At 43.3% G+C, this 18,893-nt stretch overlaps 1 protein-coding gene across 1 annotated transcript in view; it reads right to left on the bottom strand.

Annotated features, from left to right (window-relative positions):
- Nucleotides 1-18,887, bottom strand: part of PPM1D (protein phosphatase, Mg2+/Mn2+ dependent 1D) — a 40,187-nt gene extending 21,300 nt beyond the window's left edge. The window contains exons 1-3 of the mRNA XM_019511117.1: nt 18,467-18,887; nt 10,583-10,811; nt 8,165-8,289 (exon numbers count right to left, since the gene is read on the bottom strand). Coding sequence (XP_019366662.1) covers nt 8,165-8,289; nt 10,583-10,811; nt 18,467-18,794 — 682 coding nt within the window. The 5' untranslated portion in view covers nt 18,795-18,887. The remainder of the gene's footprint in view (nt 1-8,164; nt 8,290-10,582; nt 10,812-18,466) is intronic.
- Between the last annotated feature and the right edge of the window lie 6 nt (nt 18,888-18,893).

The raw sequence follows: 18,893 nt of genomic DNA, 5'->3' as shown, positions 1-18,893 counted from the left end.
TTCAGGGAGACTTCAAAAAAAAAAAAAAAAAGTCACTCCATCTATACTGCATACAATGTGTAGCCATCAACTACATCACACACTGCAAATTAAAACAAATGGAGAACCAATTTCTTAATGACAGAAATGGATATGAAAGCGAACTTGTATTCAACCCATTCATAAAAATAACAAGTTGTGTGCTCCTCCTTACTAATTTATTGCCCTAATATAAATCTTATGTACAAATTGGATTACATCCCTACTGAAGCCTGGAATGTTTTAACAAATAACTCTGAGCTATAACATACTTGGACCTCAATCCAATCCAGTCCTTCTCCCCTCAAAGCAAAAACATGCGTCAAAAATAACTCAAATCAAACTCTTCTCTTTAAATTTCCTCAACAGTTGTTTTCTTTTTTGGCATTCAAAAGGACATGAGGGGAAGGAAGGAAGAAACCAATCTGATGAATTTTGTAACTTTTTAAATAACTCCACTAAGTTTCTATCCTACAAGTACAAAGGAACCACTAAATGTTCTCTTCTCAGTCTTAAATAGGTAGCCTTGCTAAGAAACATGACAAATCTCGACAACTGTGCGTTGTGACCATTTAACTCATCCTGGCTGGTCTGAAATTGAAAAGTAACAAACAAAAACAAAACAAAGCAATAAAAACAGAAACAGTTTAAAACATTTCTATAATGAGCCACAAGAGGGCATCTTTACCACAGTCTTAGGGAGATCAGACAAGTGCAGTGTCAAACATTTCTACACGGTGGCAATATCCAAAGCTATTAAAACTCACTCTGGGGAAAAAGGGGCAAAACTAGTAGGAGGCCAAAGTCAAGAGCACAGACAGCTCAGCTACCTGGAAGCCACTGAGGCATGTAATCTTTTACTGCACCATAAAACACAAAAGTATATCTTGAATGGTGGTAGGAAGCCTTCTGTATACTTGCAAAGAAATGTCAGGTGCACTAACAGCAAAGCCTGGGGAGGTATGCATACTGACTTTATTGCATCTTTCTGGGGCATCTTTTATAAGCACCATATTCACCACAAAGTCAACAGAAGTCAAAGCAGATTCGAGGAACCACCCAGCCAAGTGAACACAGCAGTGGTACAACTTGGAAAGCTTCACTTTAAAAAAAGGACTAATGCGCATAGCACCCAAGATGTATTGAATGGGCGAAATGTGAAAAATGAACTTACAGACAGTGATGTGTGAGCGGAGAGGGGACAGCAAGAAGTGAACGTGTGAAACATGGACAGCTGCCTTGCAATTTCTGATCTGGACTCAAGTCCCTCAGTGAGCACTAAGAAGGCATTTCAGGCACCAAAGGGACAGCCCCATTTCTCCATAGGATTTTGACAAGATGTAAAAAAGGACACAAGGAAGAAATAGAAGAATCTATTGTCCGGTAGTGGAAGTGACTGATTCTGCATTTAGGAGAATATTCATTACAGTTTTTAAACACATGCCCAAGGAAGAGAAAGGGAAGATCATGCACTGAGGCTCTAGAGACAACCTAGATGGGGGGGGCGGGGGGGAAGTACCCTTCAAGGTAAATGGATCCAGATGTGTCTTGACATTAACCACAGCTCAAGCAACAAAGCGCAGACTTGCCACTGCACAGGAACTGAAGGGTGTATTCTGCATATTTTATCCAAGTCCACATATGTATTTGTTTCAATAAAAAGCTTGTCTGGGGGTTCTGCCAACTGGTGAGGTACAGCTCTAGGATCGCAAGGAAGGCAACAACTCTTTCTGCCATATTAACTTTGCTGTAAATACCAATACTGCAGATTTACTGGGTTTGCAGCAATGTTACTCTGCGATTAGCTAAATTGAATGTGTCCAACAGAGCCCACCTGCCCTGCAGAGCTGCTCTGTATGGCTGGTGCTGCTGCCATAGCACAGAGCAAACAGTGCCAGCTCTGATCTGGCACAGGGGACATGGTGGGAGCTGGAGCCTTTGCCATGTGTCCCAGGTTGGAGACAGAGCTGCTGCTGCCTCCCATACACCCCACACACCTGCTCTAGGTCAGTTATACCTGCTGCATGCTCCAGGTTGGAGCCAGAACTGCTGTCACTACTTCCTCATGCCCCAGGTCCAGCCCACAAAGAGCCCTGAAGTCTAGATCTGGCCTACGGTATAAAGCGAGTTTGACACCCGTGGGCTAAATGAAACCAAGATGTGAACACAGTAGGAATAGCTCAGAAAATGAAAGTTATTTACTGTCATTCTGGCTCATATGGATTTCCTTTTCTTGATTTTTTTTTCCCTTCGAGGCAAGAGGTGTGCCTTCGTGAAAAGGAAAGAAATTCTTGAGACAGAGGGAACAGCTAATTTATGTTAATGACTGTATACCAAAAATATTTGGATGCCTTTAACTGAAGTTCATGTTCTAGAGTGATGATTACTTAAAGGGAAGCAGATAAACAGTAGGAAGATTTTAAGTCTGCTGGTGTGCATATAATGCAAACACCAGTATGCTTAGGGTTAATCTGTGAGGAGGAATCCTCAAACTGTTATTCAGATGCTCTGAAGATTTTCCATTTTAAGAACAAACATTTCATAAAGAGACATCTATGGAACCCAAGCAATGACTTTCCCTCTCTCATATCCATGGGCATCCACAATTCAAACCGCAGTTTAGCAGGGTTAATCTCTACAATGTCTTATGTGCGAGTAAGCAAACAAGCAGGCATCCTGGGACAACTGTGCCCACTCTGCACAACTGATTTTTTTAACAGTCTGTGAAAACTAAATCTTTATACAAGGATCCTAATGATACTGGGCCCTCTGCCTCAAGGTTTTGATGCAAGCAGGTTGAGAGAGCTTTACAAAACCATTCTGGTGCTCAATAGGCTACTCTGACAGGTTGCTCCCATATCACTCCACACAGGTCAGCAGTCACATAGATACTATGCATTTGGCATTTAGTGCCCCAAAATACAGTCCATCCATTTAAGGTGTCAGCAGGAAACCTAACACATTTATAAAAATCAGAGGGAAGCCCATGCTGTACAGTCAACTGAAGACAAGCCAAAAAGCCCCGGACACCTCAGCAGAAGTGGGTCATTAAACACCATCCAGAGGCAAGCACACAAAATTACAAGGAGATACTCTGAGTGACCACATCCACAAAGAGTTTATATCCCGGGTCCTTGAATAGTTTTCTTAATATTTTTTGAACAATGAAAACTGAATTAAGTACAGTACTACTTCACCTGGCCAAAGCCTGCAGATCTAGTCATGCCTACATTAAAAAAAAAAAAAAGGTTCAGAATCAAGATACTTCATCAACAAGGGAGTTCCTACTTGCTTGATAATACCTTTCTCAAGACCCATCTCTGCCAGATATTAAGCCCTGGCCAGGTAGTGGGACAGCTGAAGATGAAAAATTTAAAAATTAGAGGAAGGAACTGGCCTTTTCTAAATGCTTGCAAAATTCTTGGTCAAATAGGGGCCTTGCAAAGACAGAGAAGTTTGGTTGTTACTGCAAAAGAAATTAAAAAAATGAGCAAGAGACTTACTTCAGAATCATTTCAGAAGCTGCTTGATTCAGTTTGCTCTACTGGATCTAGTACGTGGATTATACCTCCTAGGTTACTTACCAGATAAACAGCCTCTTACCCAGATACCATGACCAAATCATCATCAAAATACAGCCAAGTGTTGCTCCAGCACCAGATGCTAGAGGCTGACAGGTTAACCTAACTTGATTAGAAGTGTAATTAAAGTGCTGCCCATCTGCTTCTGTACATCTGGAAATACTTTAAAAAAAATAGGGCCAGAGAAGCAATTTCACCATGGCCTTTCCTGAGCATGTTCAGTTGAATCTCTGCAAAACCCTTCATTCCTGGCTGGCAGGAGAAGGGAAGCAGGAGCTGTGAAATATTTGACACTAACAGCAGGCATTTTGAGGGTAGGGAGAAGGAACAAAAACTCCTCCCATCTGGATGGTGCAGGTGTTAAGTTGTAAAAGCTCATTACAAACCTGAAGTAACCAGGTGAATGGAGTTCTGCGATGCCATTAGTATTCCTGATACAACAAACTGGGCACAACCCATAGTCAGCTATTTTTCTTTCTCCCCTCACTCCCCCCCGCCACCTATTTCAGTAGTAAAGCTTAATTTATGCATGAATATTCTGCACGTTATCAGAAGAGCTGAAAGCACTTTATATGCATTTCCAGAGCGCTAAGCACAAGCTTAGTGCTCATCTCTCATACAGAAGAAGCAACTTAAACACCCCTGTGAGTTATTTAAGAAGTACAAACATACTGCATTCTGTTTAAGTGCATGACCTTGGGAGCAAAAAGAAACCATGCACTTACCCAAACTTTATGTAAGCAAAGCTCATAAAGTACAGAATAATTTGTCCACTGTGGATGCGGTGATATCAGCAACCCCAAAACAAACTAGTTCCTTTTGTTTTCTAGGTTCTCATAGCAGCCATTTGACAGCTGCTTCCCCTTCACTGACACTAATTATTTTGCAGGTCAACAAAAGTACAACTACATTACAAAATACAGAGGAGGATAGAGCTGAAAAATGCTATGCACTTAAGCAGCATATGCACTTAACCAATATGCAGCTAATCTATGTTTGTTAGAAGATAAGCAACAGGCAAAATATTGGGGCCAACATCATATCAGGCATTTAAGTGAATTACCCTCTTATTTGATATGCACATAAGTAGAATATACTATAGATGCCTTCATGCATTACTTAAAAAACATCCGCCACTGCAGTGGAAAGCAGATACAACTGAGCAGTATACAGTACCATTGCTTAGTTTTGGGCAGAAGGATACTGCATCTAACCTGAACAGCAAGGATGAACTACAGGAGGAGGAATTTGGCTGGAATGTCTCGCATTGTGTGCCAATATCCTCTCTGTTGTCCAAATATTTGAATGACACAGTATTTCACTATGGCACCTACACTGCCTGTTTCCTCGGGTTTTTGGCTACATTACTGGGCTTAGAAAAGGAATTAAAAGAGGCTTCAAAATGATCTTGTCCCCATTGCATTAACCAGAATAAAAATAAGTTAATGAATAGTCATGAGAGAAGAAAGTTGGTAGAAGTTCATGAATACAGTGCAATGTCAGAACATCAAAAGACCAAGCGCACCAATGCATGTAATCATTTTGCCTGTCTTGAGAATTTTGCAATCTCTTATCATAATCTGCCAACTTTCAGTAATGTCAATAGATTTATTCCTGATAATGCCTGCTAGAGGCAGGACAAAATTGTCTGTTTATCAGACTGTTGTTCCCCTAATAAACTCTGGCCTAGGCATCTTTGTTTGTGGTGCTAGCACCTTGGCAAGAAGAGGCATGATGCCCAAAACCAGGTAAAGTGAGGCCACTTTGTGCACTAGTAACCAGCAGAATCAACTAAGGCATTGGTAACAGAAGAGTATATTAAGTCTGACATAGTTATTAGTGTCAGAACAAATTGCTCTGTTTGGAAAGGCTCCAGTGTAGGAAGTGTTCATGCCAACCAGGGTAGCAAGGCTGGGAGCCAGCCAAGCGGTCAAACAGGCTTCAGTAACATGAATACCAACGGTTTTAGTTGTGGTAGGTCTGCTGTAAGCAGCTTTTGAGGCCAGCATGCCCCTCATGAAGTGAAATCCTGTTTCCAAACTGTGAGCGTCTGTGCACCATCTGGGTCCGACAGAGAGAAAAGCAGCTGCTGTGTTCCTTTTCCCAGGAAGCTGGCCATGCCTCATCAGAAAGGGATGCGAAGAGGTTGCAGAGTCTCCTCAAGCAAAGCACACAAACACTAAAACATTGATGTTCAACACATTGTAAACTTGGTGTCTTCACACCACGTAGGAGAAAGAATGCCCTTTTTTAAAGGACCCAAATATGCTGAGCCAAATTTGAGCTGAGAGAAGATGGATGTCCTCATTTCTTGGACTTGAGACTCTCCAGCAATCCTCTTCATCCACATGATAATCGTAAAGGCCACAAATGGGCTTAACAGATGGATCATTCCCTGAATCCCCATCTGCCCAAAGAAACCAGCCAAAACCCTTTTGTGGGACTTGCAGAAAGGAAACAGACCAGAAGTCACTGGGTTTCTTAAAATCGGCATGATAGGCTGAAGATCAGACAAGGAAAAAGGAACAGCAGATCTTTATACAAATTAAAAACGCCAAAGTAACATATGCTCTTTGCTAGATAAGGGAAGCCAATGTGTGTGTTAACCAGCGGCTGGAGCACAAGGCTGAAATTCATGAACCTGGATTGCATGCTGCTACTCCATTACTGACTCATGACCTGGACTTGCTTCGCCAATAAGCACCTCTCGCATGGGCCTCCTGAAGCAGAACAGACATTTGTAGAAGGCACTGCTTAAATGGAGCATTACTGTAACTTTAAAAAAAGGTGAGGTTTCTTTTCACATTAAAAATCACTGAATGGCCACTCCCCATCTCCTTTGCCCCACAACTCAAATTTACCACCTTGCTTGCTTTGCAATTCTGTATTAGAACAGAGCTGTCCAACTGCTGACCCAAGAGGGGTAAACATGTAGCCAGATGGGCTCCCACTTGACTGCTGCCACCCATGTAATTCTAGCTGCAGCAGCAACTGGGGCTCAGGACTCCCTCTTCCTCCTCCAGTTTCTATGGTATGCCCTCCCAGCAGGTAGCGTGGAGAGGCACAGCATTACTATGGTGCAGCCTGCTGTGTCAGGGGAACCAGAGGCCCAGACTGCTTGTGTGGCACAGTGCAGTGGGGGAGCCCGTGGCCAAGCAACTGAAGGCAAGATGGGTGCTCTGCACAGTGCAGCAAGGGAGAGGAAGGGGACTAGTTCAGCCCCTTCAGTGTGTGGCCCTCACCGATACACAGTCCATGGGGCATGCAGGCCCCCAACTGCTTAGAAGCTGGACCACGCAAGAGGAAAATCATTTCCTCTTACCGTGGGGCAATTTCAGGTGAGACGGGTAAAGCTTGCTTGTAAACTAGTGGCTATGCTATGCTGTGGCCAAGCTGAGGACTGCAGTTCCAAAGTCCGACAGCCCCTCGGGACAGTCAATGCTGGATCATTTAGGAACAAAGTCACAATAGGGCTGCCCAGCTGTCCCTGTAAGGATTAAGTCACGCTACTGTGTTTACAATGACAAAAGAATTCAAAACCAGCTTTCCATAAAAGGTCTATTTACTGAACAGAAATAGTGGACTCCCAAGCAGGGGCAAGAGAGGAACTCCCAAGCAGGGAAGAAAAGAGAGAGTGAGCTGCCCCATGCTGGAGTTATGCCCTGAAGCGCAGGGGAAGGAACTGACAATAGGTAGGTAAAGGCAGTCAGTGGCTTCTTACTGCCAGCTGACAATTCATGGAGCATGTTCTCCAGGAGCCCTCAGACAATACAGACAAGATCCAAATATGTTTCCTGAACATGTTTTGCCTGATACACTGTGCGCCAATCATCCCTTTTCATGACCTGCTAAAAACAGTCATCATAACACATAAGACTAAGTCTTATCCTTGGCGTACTGGGCAGCTCCATGACGGGGCAGCATCAGCTTCCGCAGTGCTGAACACAGCAGCATGACCAGTCGCCATTGCAGTCGCGACTACTTTTGTGCCTCCTATGAAGGCAGCACTACTGCTTAGCCCTAACGTTATTTTTCAGGGACCTCACATGGAAAAGCAGAGGTGGCACCACAAAGAGAAGCCCCAGACCTTTCACATCTTGCTACAGTAGTACTGGTTCTGATCACTACATCAAGCATACCAGAGTGTGCTTTTATTCCACTTATTCCAAGCAGAGAAGAGCCCAGCATGATCCTCAGCTCAAAGACATACACAAGAACAAACCAACCTACTTTATATGAAAGGGGGGAAAGCCAGCTTCACACTGACAAGGATCCAAGTCCTGGTAGATCACATGGCTGTACCTTCACTAACCCAGTCAGCAAAAAATGCCCTTTAATTCTATATGGCAAATTGAAATTAACTTTTATTGTATTAGAAACATGGTCTAGATTGTAAGAGAGCCTAGAAATCGATGGAAAGTAGGCCAATACACTAAGAGTTGCCAAAAGAGACTACTGGGAATATATTTGCACTGCTCTGCGTGCAGTGACTTCTTCCTTTATAGAAGATATCCTGACTGTTTCATCGCCTCGGTAATTACTTGCTGTACACGGACACCACTTACCAAGTGCTCGTGCCACTGCCAGGAACGGAATCTGGTCGATGACGGTGCTCCTGCGCACGGGCCCATTGTGAGTCAGCCGAGGCCTCTTCCAGACGACCCGATTCACACCAGACTTATTGATCACACTAGACATATTGTAAGTGAAGAATAAAAGGGGCAGGGCAAAGGTGGATAAGAGGAAGGAGGAAACAAAGAAAACCAATCAGTTATGCAATAGCAGAAACAGCTCTCCCAGTGTGCACAGGGGTAACGCTAACCACTGTGGTAGAGCCTACAGCACAGCCGAACCCTTCAGAAAGCGGGGACCACGTTCATGGGAAGGGCTTGAGCTCAGCTTTCGCCGAAGGGACAAAGGAGACAGTAAAACAGCAAACGAAAAGCTGTACAGGATTTCAGCCTGCTGCTCACTCCTCCAACACCAGAGATGGAGAGTCTGTTTCCCTGAGATGCTGCACCGGGCAGTACGTCCAATCACAACTGGGGCCAGTTGTCATTTCGGATCTTTTAGCTTTACCCACCTGCCCCAGCTCCAACAGTCCACAGAAACAGTGAGTGGTTAAAAAAACCCACAAAATAAAACAAACAGCAGCATAAACCAACTCTTCTTCAGAGGTTTGCCATGTCGGAGCAGCAGTGCACAGAAGAAGGGCAAGTGCAAACCAGGTATTACCTTTAAGAAGGGAGATAAGCCATTTATTGCAAAAAAGGAAATGGAATAAGGTGCTGGTGAAGCTCAGTCTTTAACAATCTAAGGACCAGGTACTAAAGTTTCCTTTACTTCATCCACAGCCAAATAAGCACTGAAAGGCTCTGAGGCAACCTCAAGATTCTTTGTGCTAACACTATTCCAGATGCAACATCCAGGGCTTATATCAGGGATGAATTTGGCCCCATCCAGTTGGGTGCTGTAGCAGGGCAGGGAGGGTCACAGACACTATGCCTTCAAGGTTCCCTCATTGACTGGCACCACTAATGGTCAGATCAAGTTAATGCCACCCTGCAGACACAGACTTTTAGCAAGAAAAACTTCCTAATTTTCACTAAAACACCCATTTCTCTTCTCCCATAACATTTTTCCCACACTCTTGTACAGGAAGAGATGTCCTGAGAGCACAATCCCACCACACTCCTACTGAGAAAAGCTGATGGAGCAAAAGCTAGAACCCAAAACAATCTATCCGTTGAACTCACATTGAGACAAAGTCCCAGGGGATTCTTCCACTTTCCACTAGAAACTTCAGAAAACAGTCAGCATCTTTCACGCAGTTTTGAAAAAGTAGGTTTGGAAACCTGTAACTTATGGGCAACTAACCTAGTGAAGGAGCAAGTAATTCTCTCAGAAACCTTCCATCCCAAATGCACTCATCTGCTTCCACCTAGTAGGCACAAATATCTGAAGGTTAATGAGCGGACCGGGTTCTTGCATGAATGGCATCAAGAGGAAAACCTTCAGTGATCTCTGCCTCTGAGCTACTCTGAGAAGAGAATAGTGCCTATCCATCTGGTGCAGAGCTGCAGAATGAAAGAATTCAGGGCTCCTGTGAAGCCTTGCCAAATTCAAGCACTGAGATTTGTTTCTCAACATGTGCTGTCTGAACAAGGTTGCCTCCTTGCTCCCTTAGCTATGGAGAATGTGCAACAACCATATTCCAACTCTTTCTAACATATTTTAGTGTCAACCACTTCAGGGAAAAGAAACCTGAACTCAGGTTCAGCAAATAAACGAGGTGTTAACATTCAAATACTGGCCTTAATATTTTAAGACATGCATATCCTGTTAAACACTGTGCATGTATGTTTATTAATTTGGGATCTTTGTTTCCTTTAGACAAAAGCTTTGCAAGGCCTCTTCTACAGCTGCCAGTATTACCTCCAGGCCAATGGAAAAAATTAATTTTACTGAGCAGTCAGAATCTTCCTAATTAGACACAGAAGAAAAACTCCATAAGCTCAGAGACCATCTCTTGGTACTGAAACTCCAAGCAAAACTCTGTCAAAGCCTTACCATTTTCTTCATTTGATAGACAGAGCACTCCACAGCTCAAAAATAATAAACACATTTGTTTCAAATACACCAGAATCTACAGAGAGGAGAACCCCTCCACGCCACTCTTTCAAAAAGATTTTAGAACCATGCCTGCACCCTACACTTTGCCTAATGGTATTACCAGTGGTTTAATTTATCTCACCCCATAAAACATCAGAAAATGACAATAGCACCAGCACTGAAACACACAGCAATTGCTCCCTGCACAGCTCACAAACTGGACAACAAGAGCCAGGATGGTGAAGAAGTGCAAGAGAGCACCAACAGGGTCACCAGACAGGCAGCAAATAAGCAAAAGCAGACTTGAACCCTTTCAATCAGCAAGACTGGTATGGTGACTAGAGATGAAAACTGAACAGAGAAACAGTTACCTGCCCCCAAGTCCTTCAATTCTCTCTCTTTCCTTTGGAAGTTCAGGCTTGTGATCCTGTGTCACCTCCACAGCCCGAATGAAGTCATCTTTGGGGTCATCCTGGACTCCCAGAACCACTCCTGAATCGCCAACATGAGCCACATACATCTTTGACCCACGGATAATTACCACACTGGCAGTGGTTCCAGAGGTACTTGGAAGTCCAGTCATGGTCTTCGGCCATTCCGCTGCAATAAGAAATAAAAGCTAAATTTTCAATGCTGTTAAACTTTTCACTCTAATTCTTTGCTATGGGATTTTTTTTAAAGCAACACCAACATGCCCACACAAGACACTAAACTACCCAAAGGAAAAAAAACGTTTTACCATGATGTCAAGAATTTACTAATATGTCATATTCAATGCAAATCATGCTGCTGTCAGTCAAACTGGCTGAACAGGTTCTCCTTTCTTCAGGTGTTTCAAGCCTTACTGCAAACAGCTTTCGTGATTTCACTGTAGTTTCTATATTGTCCACATATTTTTTAAGAAAATCCCACAATGCTACATTTGGGCATAGTACATTCTTTTCATGGGACAAGGGCTAGAAAAGCAGAAGGGTAGAAGAGCAAAATTAAGGGATATGTTGAAGAGGCTTGCGTAAGAGTACAATGGGATATGTACAGAGGGTTATGTTGGAGACGCTTGCATAAGATTACAGTGAAGCATATCCACAGCCCTACGATGACTCCACGATCATCACTATCCCAAGTTGCCTTCAACCTGTAAAATATTCAATCAACTTCTCCCACATGGCAAGAAGCCTGCTGAGAAATGCCTTCCCCTAGTTTGTTTCTCAACCATCTGTACCAAAAGGCTGTTGCCAACACAGATAGCCAGCCAATGTCACAATAATTTAAAGCCTCTCATAACAACTAGGGCCTGAGATGTGGGTGTTTCATTAGTTAACAAATAAAAGCCTTGCCCTCCCTCCTCCGGGTCTGGTGGACCCACATCATAACATCACCCTTGCTGTTTCCCCCTTCTGTCTTAACCCAGAGACTTAAACAGGTCAACTTTTTGTTCTGCACCTTAAGAACAAGCTTACATATCTTTTAAATAAAAAGATACTACCTTGTCCCTGTTCTCCCCTGCCTTCCTGAACTATTCCATTAAGTCTCAGATATAGTCAGTAAACCCTACTTTTCGCTACATACTTTAACTGTAAATACTCCCTTCTTATACCCCGTATTTCGTGCACAGGTATGAGCTGCATTTTGATTCCTGGAGCATCTCAAGGTAAATATATGACTAAATTAATATTCCATTATGTTCTACAATGGGAATATGAACACTGCAGCAAAACCAGATTATTTGGCCTTCCTGTGTGACAGTCCAGACACTTCAACTTCTGAAATGACATCAGAAGGTGGAATTTGACAGTGTATGGGCTGTAGTAGGAAAGATTATTCATTGCAAAGAAAGCAGAAGTCAACCCCAAAAATGGATATGCCTGTTAACTAAACCCTGATGAGAAATATTTCTCTGGTCAATAGAGATGAATTAGATAAAACATTTGGCAGGAATGTGTTTAAACAGTTGCAGAAAAAATAACATGGACAGTTGCATTAGCAATAAAAATGTTATGCTTTGATAGTACTAGTCACGAGAGATCAAGCCTTGTTTGCAAACATTACGTTCCAAAATCTTTGTGAAATGCAGACTATTTTCCTCCTCTTTTTGCAGATGAGGCACTGTGAAACTAAGTGATTTGTCCAAGTTGATGCAGTAAGCCAACAACAAACGTACACACTGAGCCCTAAAGCCTGAACCTCCAATCATGTGCTTAACCACTAGAAAAGTCTCTCTCCCCATTAAAATATTAATCAGATACCAATTTCCTCCTAACAATCGCATTATTTTTCAGTATAAATTACATTTGGTCTGATATAGTCATCAAAAATGCTTTTTCTAAAAAGCATAACAACTATGGATATTAACTGTAATACATATCAAATTGAGAGAGAATGAGTGAGGTAAGCAGGATTTCAACCAGTGCACTTATTATACAACAATTTACCCCAACAGAAACTCATTAGTAGCAACAGCCCCTTCACAGCATTAAAAAGATACATTAGAAAAACTGAATTAGTCTTAATGAAAGATGAAAGCCCTGTAACCAAAAGTCCCATTAAAAAGCAAAAAAGACAAAGCAGCATCAAATTTTAGACTCTAATTTAGCCATGCCCAGCTCTATCTACATTAAAGGGCTTAAGCAAGTTAAACCTTGATTTGGTTTAGTGGTATATGCCACACATAATCCAGCACAGGACTTTCCTTAGGGATTCAGATCATGTCTGAACAGACCTCAGCAGAGGAGTTAGGACTCTCAGCTCAATTACAAAAAGCTTAATGACTCTGATTAAGTCATTTACCTGCCTCAGGTTCCTACTCCATAAAAGCAGGATATTTACCTACATGATCAATCAAGAACTGCCACTCCCTAACAAAACACTTCTTTTGCCTTCATTAGGGAAAATGGTGCACTTTAACTATGTGATAAGTGAGTTGGATAAAATACTAATGCTGTCAAGACAGTTTGTAGGCTTCACAGATTACAGTGAGTTACAGAAACCAAGAACTTTAAAAATGTTTCACAAGAAATTTTACGGTTGCATCTTTTTCTTATGAAAACAATAGCTTCAGAGGCCCTCCAATGACCAATAACACATCCAGGCAAATCACATGGAGACTCCAAGAAATAGTGGGCCTAGTATATCAATGCACCAGAATTTTCCTCCTTTCTTTGGGGAAAAGTACAACAAAAATACCACGAATTAGTTGAACTGTAGAACTTGGAGATTAACACTCTTCCCTTCGGGCACTAACACATCATTGCATTATGTCTCTGTGGTTTAATTTTTGCTCTGTGTAAAAGTTAAACTTATTTATGCAATTGCATTCTGAACCATGGTGTTAATAACATTCTTTTCAAGATGTATGTACATGGTCTTATTGCTGGTCTCAGTCTTAAAAGGACAATGTGTTCATGTGTTCAGGTTTTCAAACAGATAAGCAAGATCAAGGTTCATCCAACTAAAGCTGGCACTGTAGTTCATTAAGGTCACAATATACTACCATCCATTTCAATACACTGCACTAAAAGTGGACAGCGGTCAAAAAATTATGAGAGGAGACTAAAGAACAACTGTATTGCCTGGAATTACAACCGTTTTGCCTGTAGGCCATATTCCCACTTTCACCTATTTAGCATCAAAGGGAGAGTTGTTATTACATCCAGGTGTCATATTGGGCTTATGTAACTCAGGAATAAAAGCTGTTTGCCTCTGAGTCTTTATTTCAGCCTTTGCAGTTACTGTCCTGAGATTATATCCTATGTATTAGGAGCTGTCCATAAAACAGATGCAATAACAACACTTCCTGCCTAAAAGCTAGGGAGTCCAAGAGCCCTTGGCAACACAGTAGTATTATTTTTAAACAAAGGAGTTAAATATGGGATGCCCCTATCAGCAGAAAGCAACCTTGCTAACATGTAGTTATACTTTTAGTGCAGATAAGGTATAAATTGGACACCTGCAAACTGCTTAACGATGGTAACAAATCTTCAATAGCTGCTGCTTCTTTTTTTAAGCATACATACACAAACTGTTGTGTATGGTACTCTACAATAATGACCTAGAACAATTTAGTTTACAGTCTTCTGAACCACTCTTTCCTTTACCCAAGTTAATACTAACACCTTTTATAAACTGGGAACGTTTTTTAGTGGGCAAAAACACAGTCCTAGAAACGAACAACGTTATTACAATGGCATGCCAGCGTATTAAACAATATAAAGGCAGCTGGCAAATGTTTTGTTCCTGGTCTTCCCAGGCTTACTAATTACCACTCTTTCCACATATCCCCAAAAAGCTTTTGCTACACACGCCAAAAGCAGTTTTATAGTTTTCGTCATCGTCCTCCAGTCGACTCTGCATGCACACACAAAACAAAGACAGACCTTTGTGACAGGCCCCTAGTCACTGGCTGGGAGCTATTTGATTTAACAGCTTATTGGCTGTACGCGCAGCCAGTCACTCAGGTCCTGGAAGTCAGGCCCAGGAAAAACAGATTTAAAATCCAGCTGATCAGTTACAAACTTTTCAAACTAAACAAATCCGTGCTGTTTTTCAGGTTCATGGAGTATGTACATTTTACAATCCCTTCTCTCTTTTTTCCATTGTTCCTCTACTGAAAAGCAAACCCTTTAAAACATGAAAACAAACCTCACGGACATTTTCCTTAAACAGGGCTTCTACTGTTGTATGATGGATTAAAGATTCCTGCTTCAAGAAAACCATATCATGGAACAAATCACTAAAAAAAAAAAACTGAGGAGTAAATTAACATGATGAGTGACATGATCTGAAGTGGGCAATGTGCTTTTTCTTCCTTGTTTAGCATGGAAGTGGCTACCTACCTTAACTTCTGTTGAGACCAATTTAGACACTAGTTTTAGAAAACTAAAAGACAGCCTAAAATATATATACGTGTTTCACTTCTAAACTTCCATGTTAGCACTAGTAAAGGAAAATCCCTTATTTTATCTTATTTTCAGCAAGGTTTGATTATATATATAAAAAAAAAAATCTTATCAAGCTTCTAAAAATAAATCCTAGATAGACATTAAAGTATCTACAGCCATGAGTGATTGGTGCTTCCCAAATCTGGGGGGGGCACCTGCAGAAGCCACTGACAGTGGCAGCCCTGTCGGGGGTGGCCACCAGCCCTACTGACAGCATCAATGTCAGCTGTCGGGGGGGCACTGGCCCCATCAGGGTGGGGCACGTGCACCCCCATGCATCCCCTACCAGTTGCCTATGTCTAGAATCCTTAAAATTTCTGTATTATCCATATTATGTAGGCACCTACTGTTAGGTGGTCTTGGCCTTTTTCAAATAAGAGAGAAAGATGAACGCTTAGACATATTTCAAGAATAAAAAAAGATCAAAATTACCTGTTCCTTTGGATTTTCAAGCCAACTATTACAGAACAGGCAGTGGAAAACCCCCCACCAGCATGTACTCATTCAATGATGGTACCCAAACAGAGTTAACTCCAACCAGAAAGGGAAAAGCATCTTTATACAATCCTTGTAACTCCAATCATCTAAAGCAGCAGTTAGCAACCTTCTAGCATTGCCCCAGTTTGGCTCAGAAGTGGGTGGAAGCAGGTGTTAGGACCCTCCTAGCCCTGGAACAGGAAAGCAACTGATGCTGAAGTTTCCCCCACCAATGAATCCTCATGCCCCTGGCCAGGATCAAACAGCTCCACAGGCCATAGGTTGCTGACCCCTGACCTAAAGTATAAGAAGAAAACTGAAAAAAAAAATGCCTTTGAATGTGCTATTTATTCTGAAGGCATCTCTACTTGACAAGCATATATAGTAATCCACGCCAAGGGACTGTGTGTACTGTAACTCGCCTCTACTGGAAATGGCTCTTAGCCCTCTTGTCGAATTTGAAACCTCACTAGTAGCCTTCTTTTAAGTATCTTTCTAGCCTTATTAGCTGGGAGGACAGTCTCCAAGCAAATAAACTTGTACATCATCATGTGTTGAAAATATTTAGCCAACCTGAAACAGCAGCAAAGTTCCTCATTGTTTTTTATTCATGCGGACTGAGCTAAGACTGAAACATTAATGGCAATTGTGTAACTATTTCTCTGCTGATCACCACAGCAGAAACCGCCAAGCGCTGCCATCATTGGACCAAAGCTACTGAAAATCCTGGCAGCCTCCAAGAAATTATATGACAGCTAGTTACTACCCTCTTCCATGCAGAAAAACCACATCAGTATATTCCCATCCCAAATCGTAACTGCCTCTTGTCCATCTTCAGATTGCAAAATGTATAAACAGAGAGAAATAGTTAGCTGTGCTGGTCTGAAGTCAGGCAGAAAGCAGGGTAGATTTGCCACTTATAGACTAGATGTATAAAGAGCTTTTGTGGACTAGAGCTCACTTCATCAGATGGTGTGAAAGGGGAAACATCAACATACACCCTTCTTCTACCTTCCATCATGTTGTCAACACACAATTAACAACAGCAGTCTCGGAGGATGCAACATTCAGACTAACCCAGCTAACGAGCCCCTCGCTTCCATATCCAAGTAACAGAAATTATATGACATCAGTTTTTAATATTTTATCCAATTAAAAAAAGGGGACTACACCTGCTGCCAAATCATGCATGCAATACAGAAATCAGGGAGGAAACTTTACAGCAGAACTCAGAGCCATCAAGCAGGCAGAGCTCTAGTTCTGCCATCTTCTAGCAACAGTTTGAGACTTATATAACAAAAGTTGTGTTGCTCCCTACACACCAATACAAATAGTATTTCCTGCCTCCAATCAACAGTATGTTTGCTGGTTTTTTATTTTTGCTGTCACAACCAGGCATGGTTACCATAGACATCACAGAGACTAGAAAACCAAACCTATAATCTTTCTTCCCCAAACCCTCTCCCTCCACTTCCTCTAGGTTCATTATGACACTATCACATCACAAAGGCCCCGGGGTCTGGGGTGAAGTCATGTCACTCCCCACCATCACATCTGTGAACAAGTTCTCCCACTTTCTCCACAACACTTCTTAAAAACAACAAAAAAACCACCCCGCCATCCCCTCCTCTCCAACGCAAGAGCCAGTTTGTCTCCCCTCTAATCCCTGCTCCTACTCTACCAATCTCTCCCTCTAGGCTCTTCCAGATATTTACTTGACCCCTAAACAGCCTTGGTTTGGACTAAATGTCTTCAGAAAGATTTCAACTGTTGCTTCAGCTACTGCCTCTCCAAATAACTCTGCTTTCCTTGTACTGTAACTTTTTATCACTGCCTGCCAGATCCAGCCTTCAGGATTCAAGACTGCACCTTTGATGCGGTCTCATGGGAGACACCGCTCTGCCTGCTAGTCTTCGTGCCCCAAGCTGTTGTATGAAACCAAATTAAATAAAAAAGCCACAACTCTAACATATTTAACATATTTTTAAAAGCTCATTTTTTGTAGCCTTACTTCCAGGAAGTGAACAGAGAGGTAGGTAGTTAGCACTGTTGGTCTGAATTTAGGCCTAACGCATTAGTCAATAAGGTGCTCCGATTATCTGTCGAAGACGTGAACAGGAGGGAGGATAATATGCACCCTGGTCCTGTCAAATTCTCCCTTTCAGGATCCTTACTTGGGCCACAATGAATTTAACCAGCCAGTCTCTACAGTCCTCAGGGACTGCACTTTATGTTTTGGGTGGTGCGTGGCCCATTTCCAGCTGCTCAAAATCAGTCATAAGTCACCATCTTTTGAATATTTGCATTGGCACCGGACAGGCCGAACTGCAGACAGCGGGGAGTGAAGACCCAGATCAGAAAGCAGACCGAGTTATCTGCGTGGGGGCAAAGGAGATTTGCACCTTATAAGCTGACAAAGGGCTCTGCTTACAAAACCTCACCCCAAACATCTCTCATTTAATTATCATGTGGAAATCGACCTTACATAAAAGCTCCCCCTACTTGCCATGACATTTGGGGGGGGGGAAGAAACCCGTGCCGTTTCACAGAGGGCCCCCCCCAACACCCCGATTTATGTTGTCGACAAGACGAATCCCAGCTCCCCCATGAAACCTCCAAACCCCCTTCCTGAAACCACCCTGAGCCAACACTGCTTGATCTCATCAAAGGCATCATGTCTGAACCAAGTACCCTGGATGTTTGCAGGAAGGCAGCCCACCCCGACAGCAGCCGGTAAGGGAGGGATGGAGGGAGGCTGTTTGGAAAGGGAAGGGGCCCCGGTGCAGCTGGGCCCGCGGGAGAGGACTTGGGGAAGAGGAAGGGGAGGCAGAAGCGACTCACGCAGCTTCTTCCACATGGCCCGGTGGCAGGCGACGAAGCCCTTGCGCAGGGCCGCGCACACCTCGGCCGGCTCGGCGGAGCAGAAGCCCTTCTGCTGGGTGATGAAGCCCCACAGGTTCTCGCGGGCGAACTGGGCCGCCTCTCGCCCGCCGTGCCCGTCACACACGGCGAAGAAGGCCGCGGAGCGCCGGGGCCTGGCCTCGCCCGCCGCCGCCGTCGCCTCCTGCTCGGGCTCGGGCTCCACCACGATCTGGGTCACGTCCTCCATGTACTTCCTGCCGCCCTGCTCGGAGAACACGCTCACCGCCAGCGCGAACGGCGCCTCCATGGGGCGCGGGGAAACCGGGCCGCCGCCGCCGTCCCCCTCCCGCCGGCGACTGACTATTGTTCGTGCGGGAGGCGCCGCTCGGGCATGTCCAACCCGCCG

The sequence above is a fragment of the Gavialis gangeticus genome, unplaced genomic scaffold, assembly GCF_001723915.1.
Source record: "Gavialis gangeticus isolate Ggan-Ray unplaced genomic scaffold, GavGan_comp1, whole genome shotgun sequence".
Lineage (NCBI taxonomy): Eukaryota > Metazoa > Chordata > Crocodylia > Gavialidae > Gavialis > Gavialis gangeticus.
Note: the sequence above shows the minus strand (reverse complement) of the source record. Positions and strands in the feature narration are given on the sequence as shown.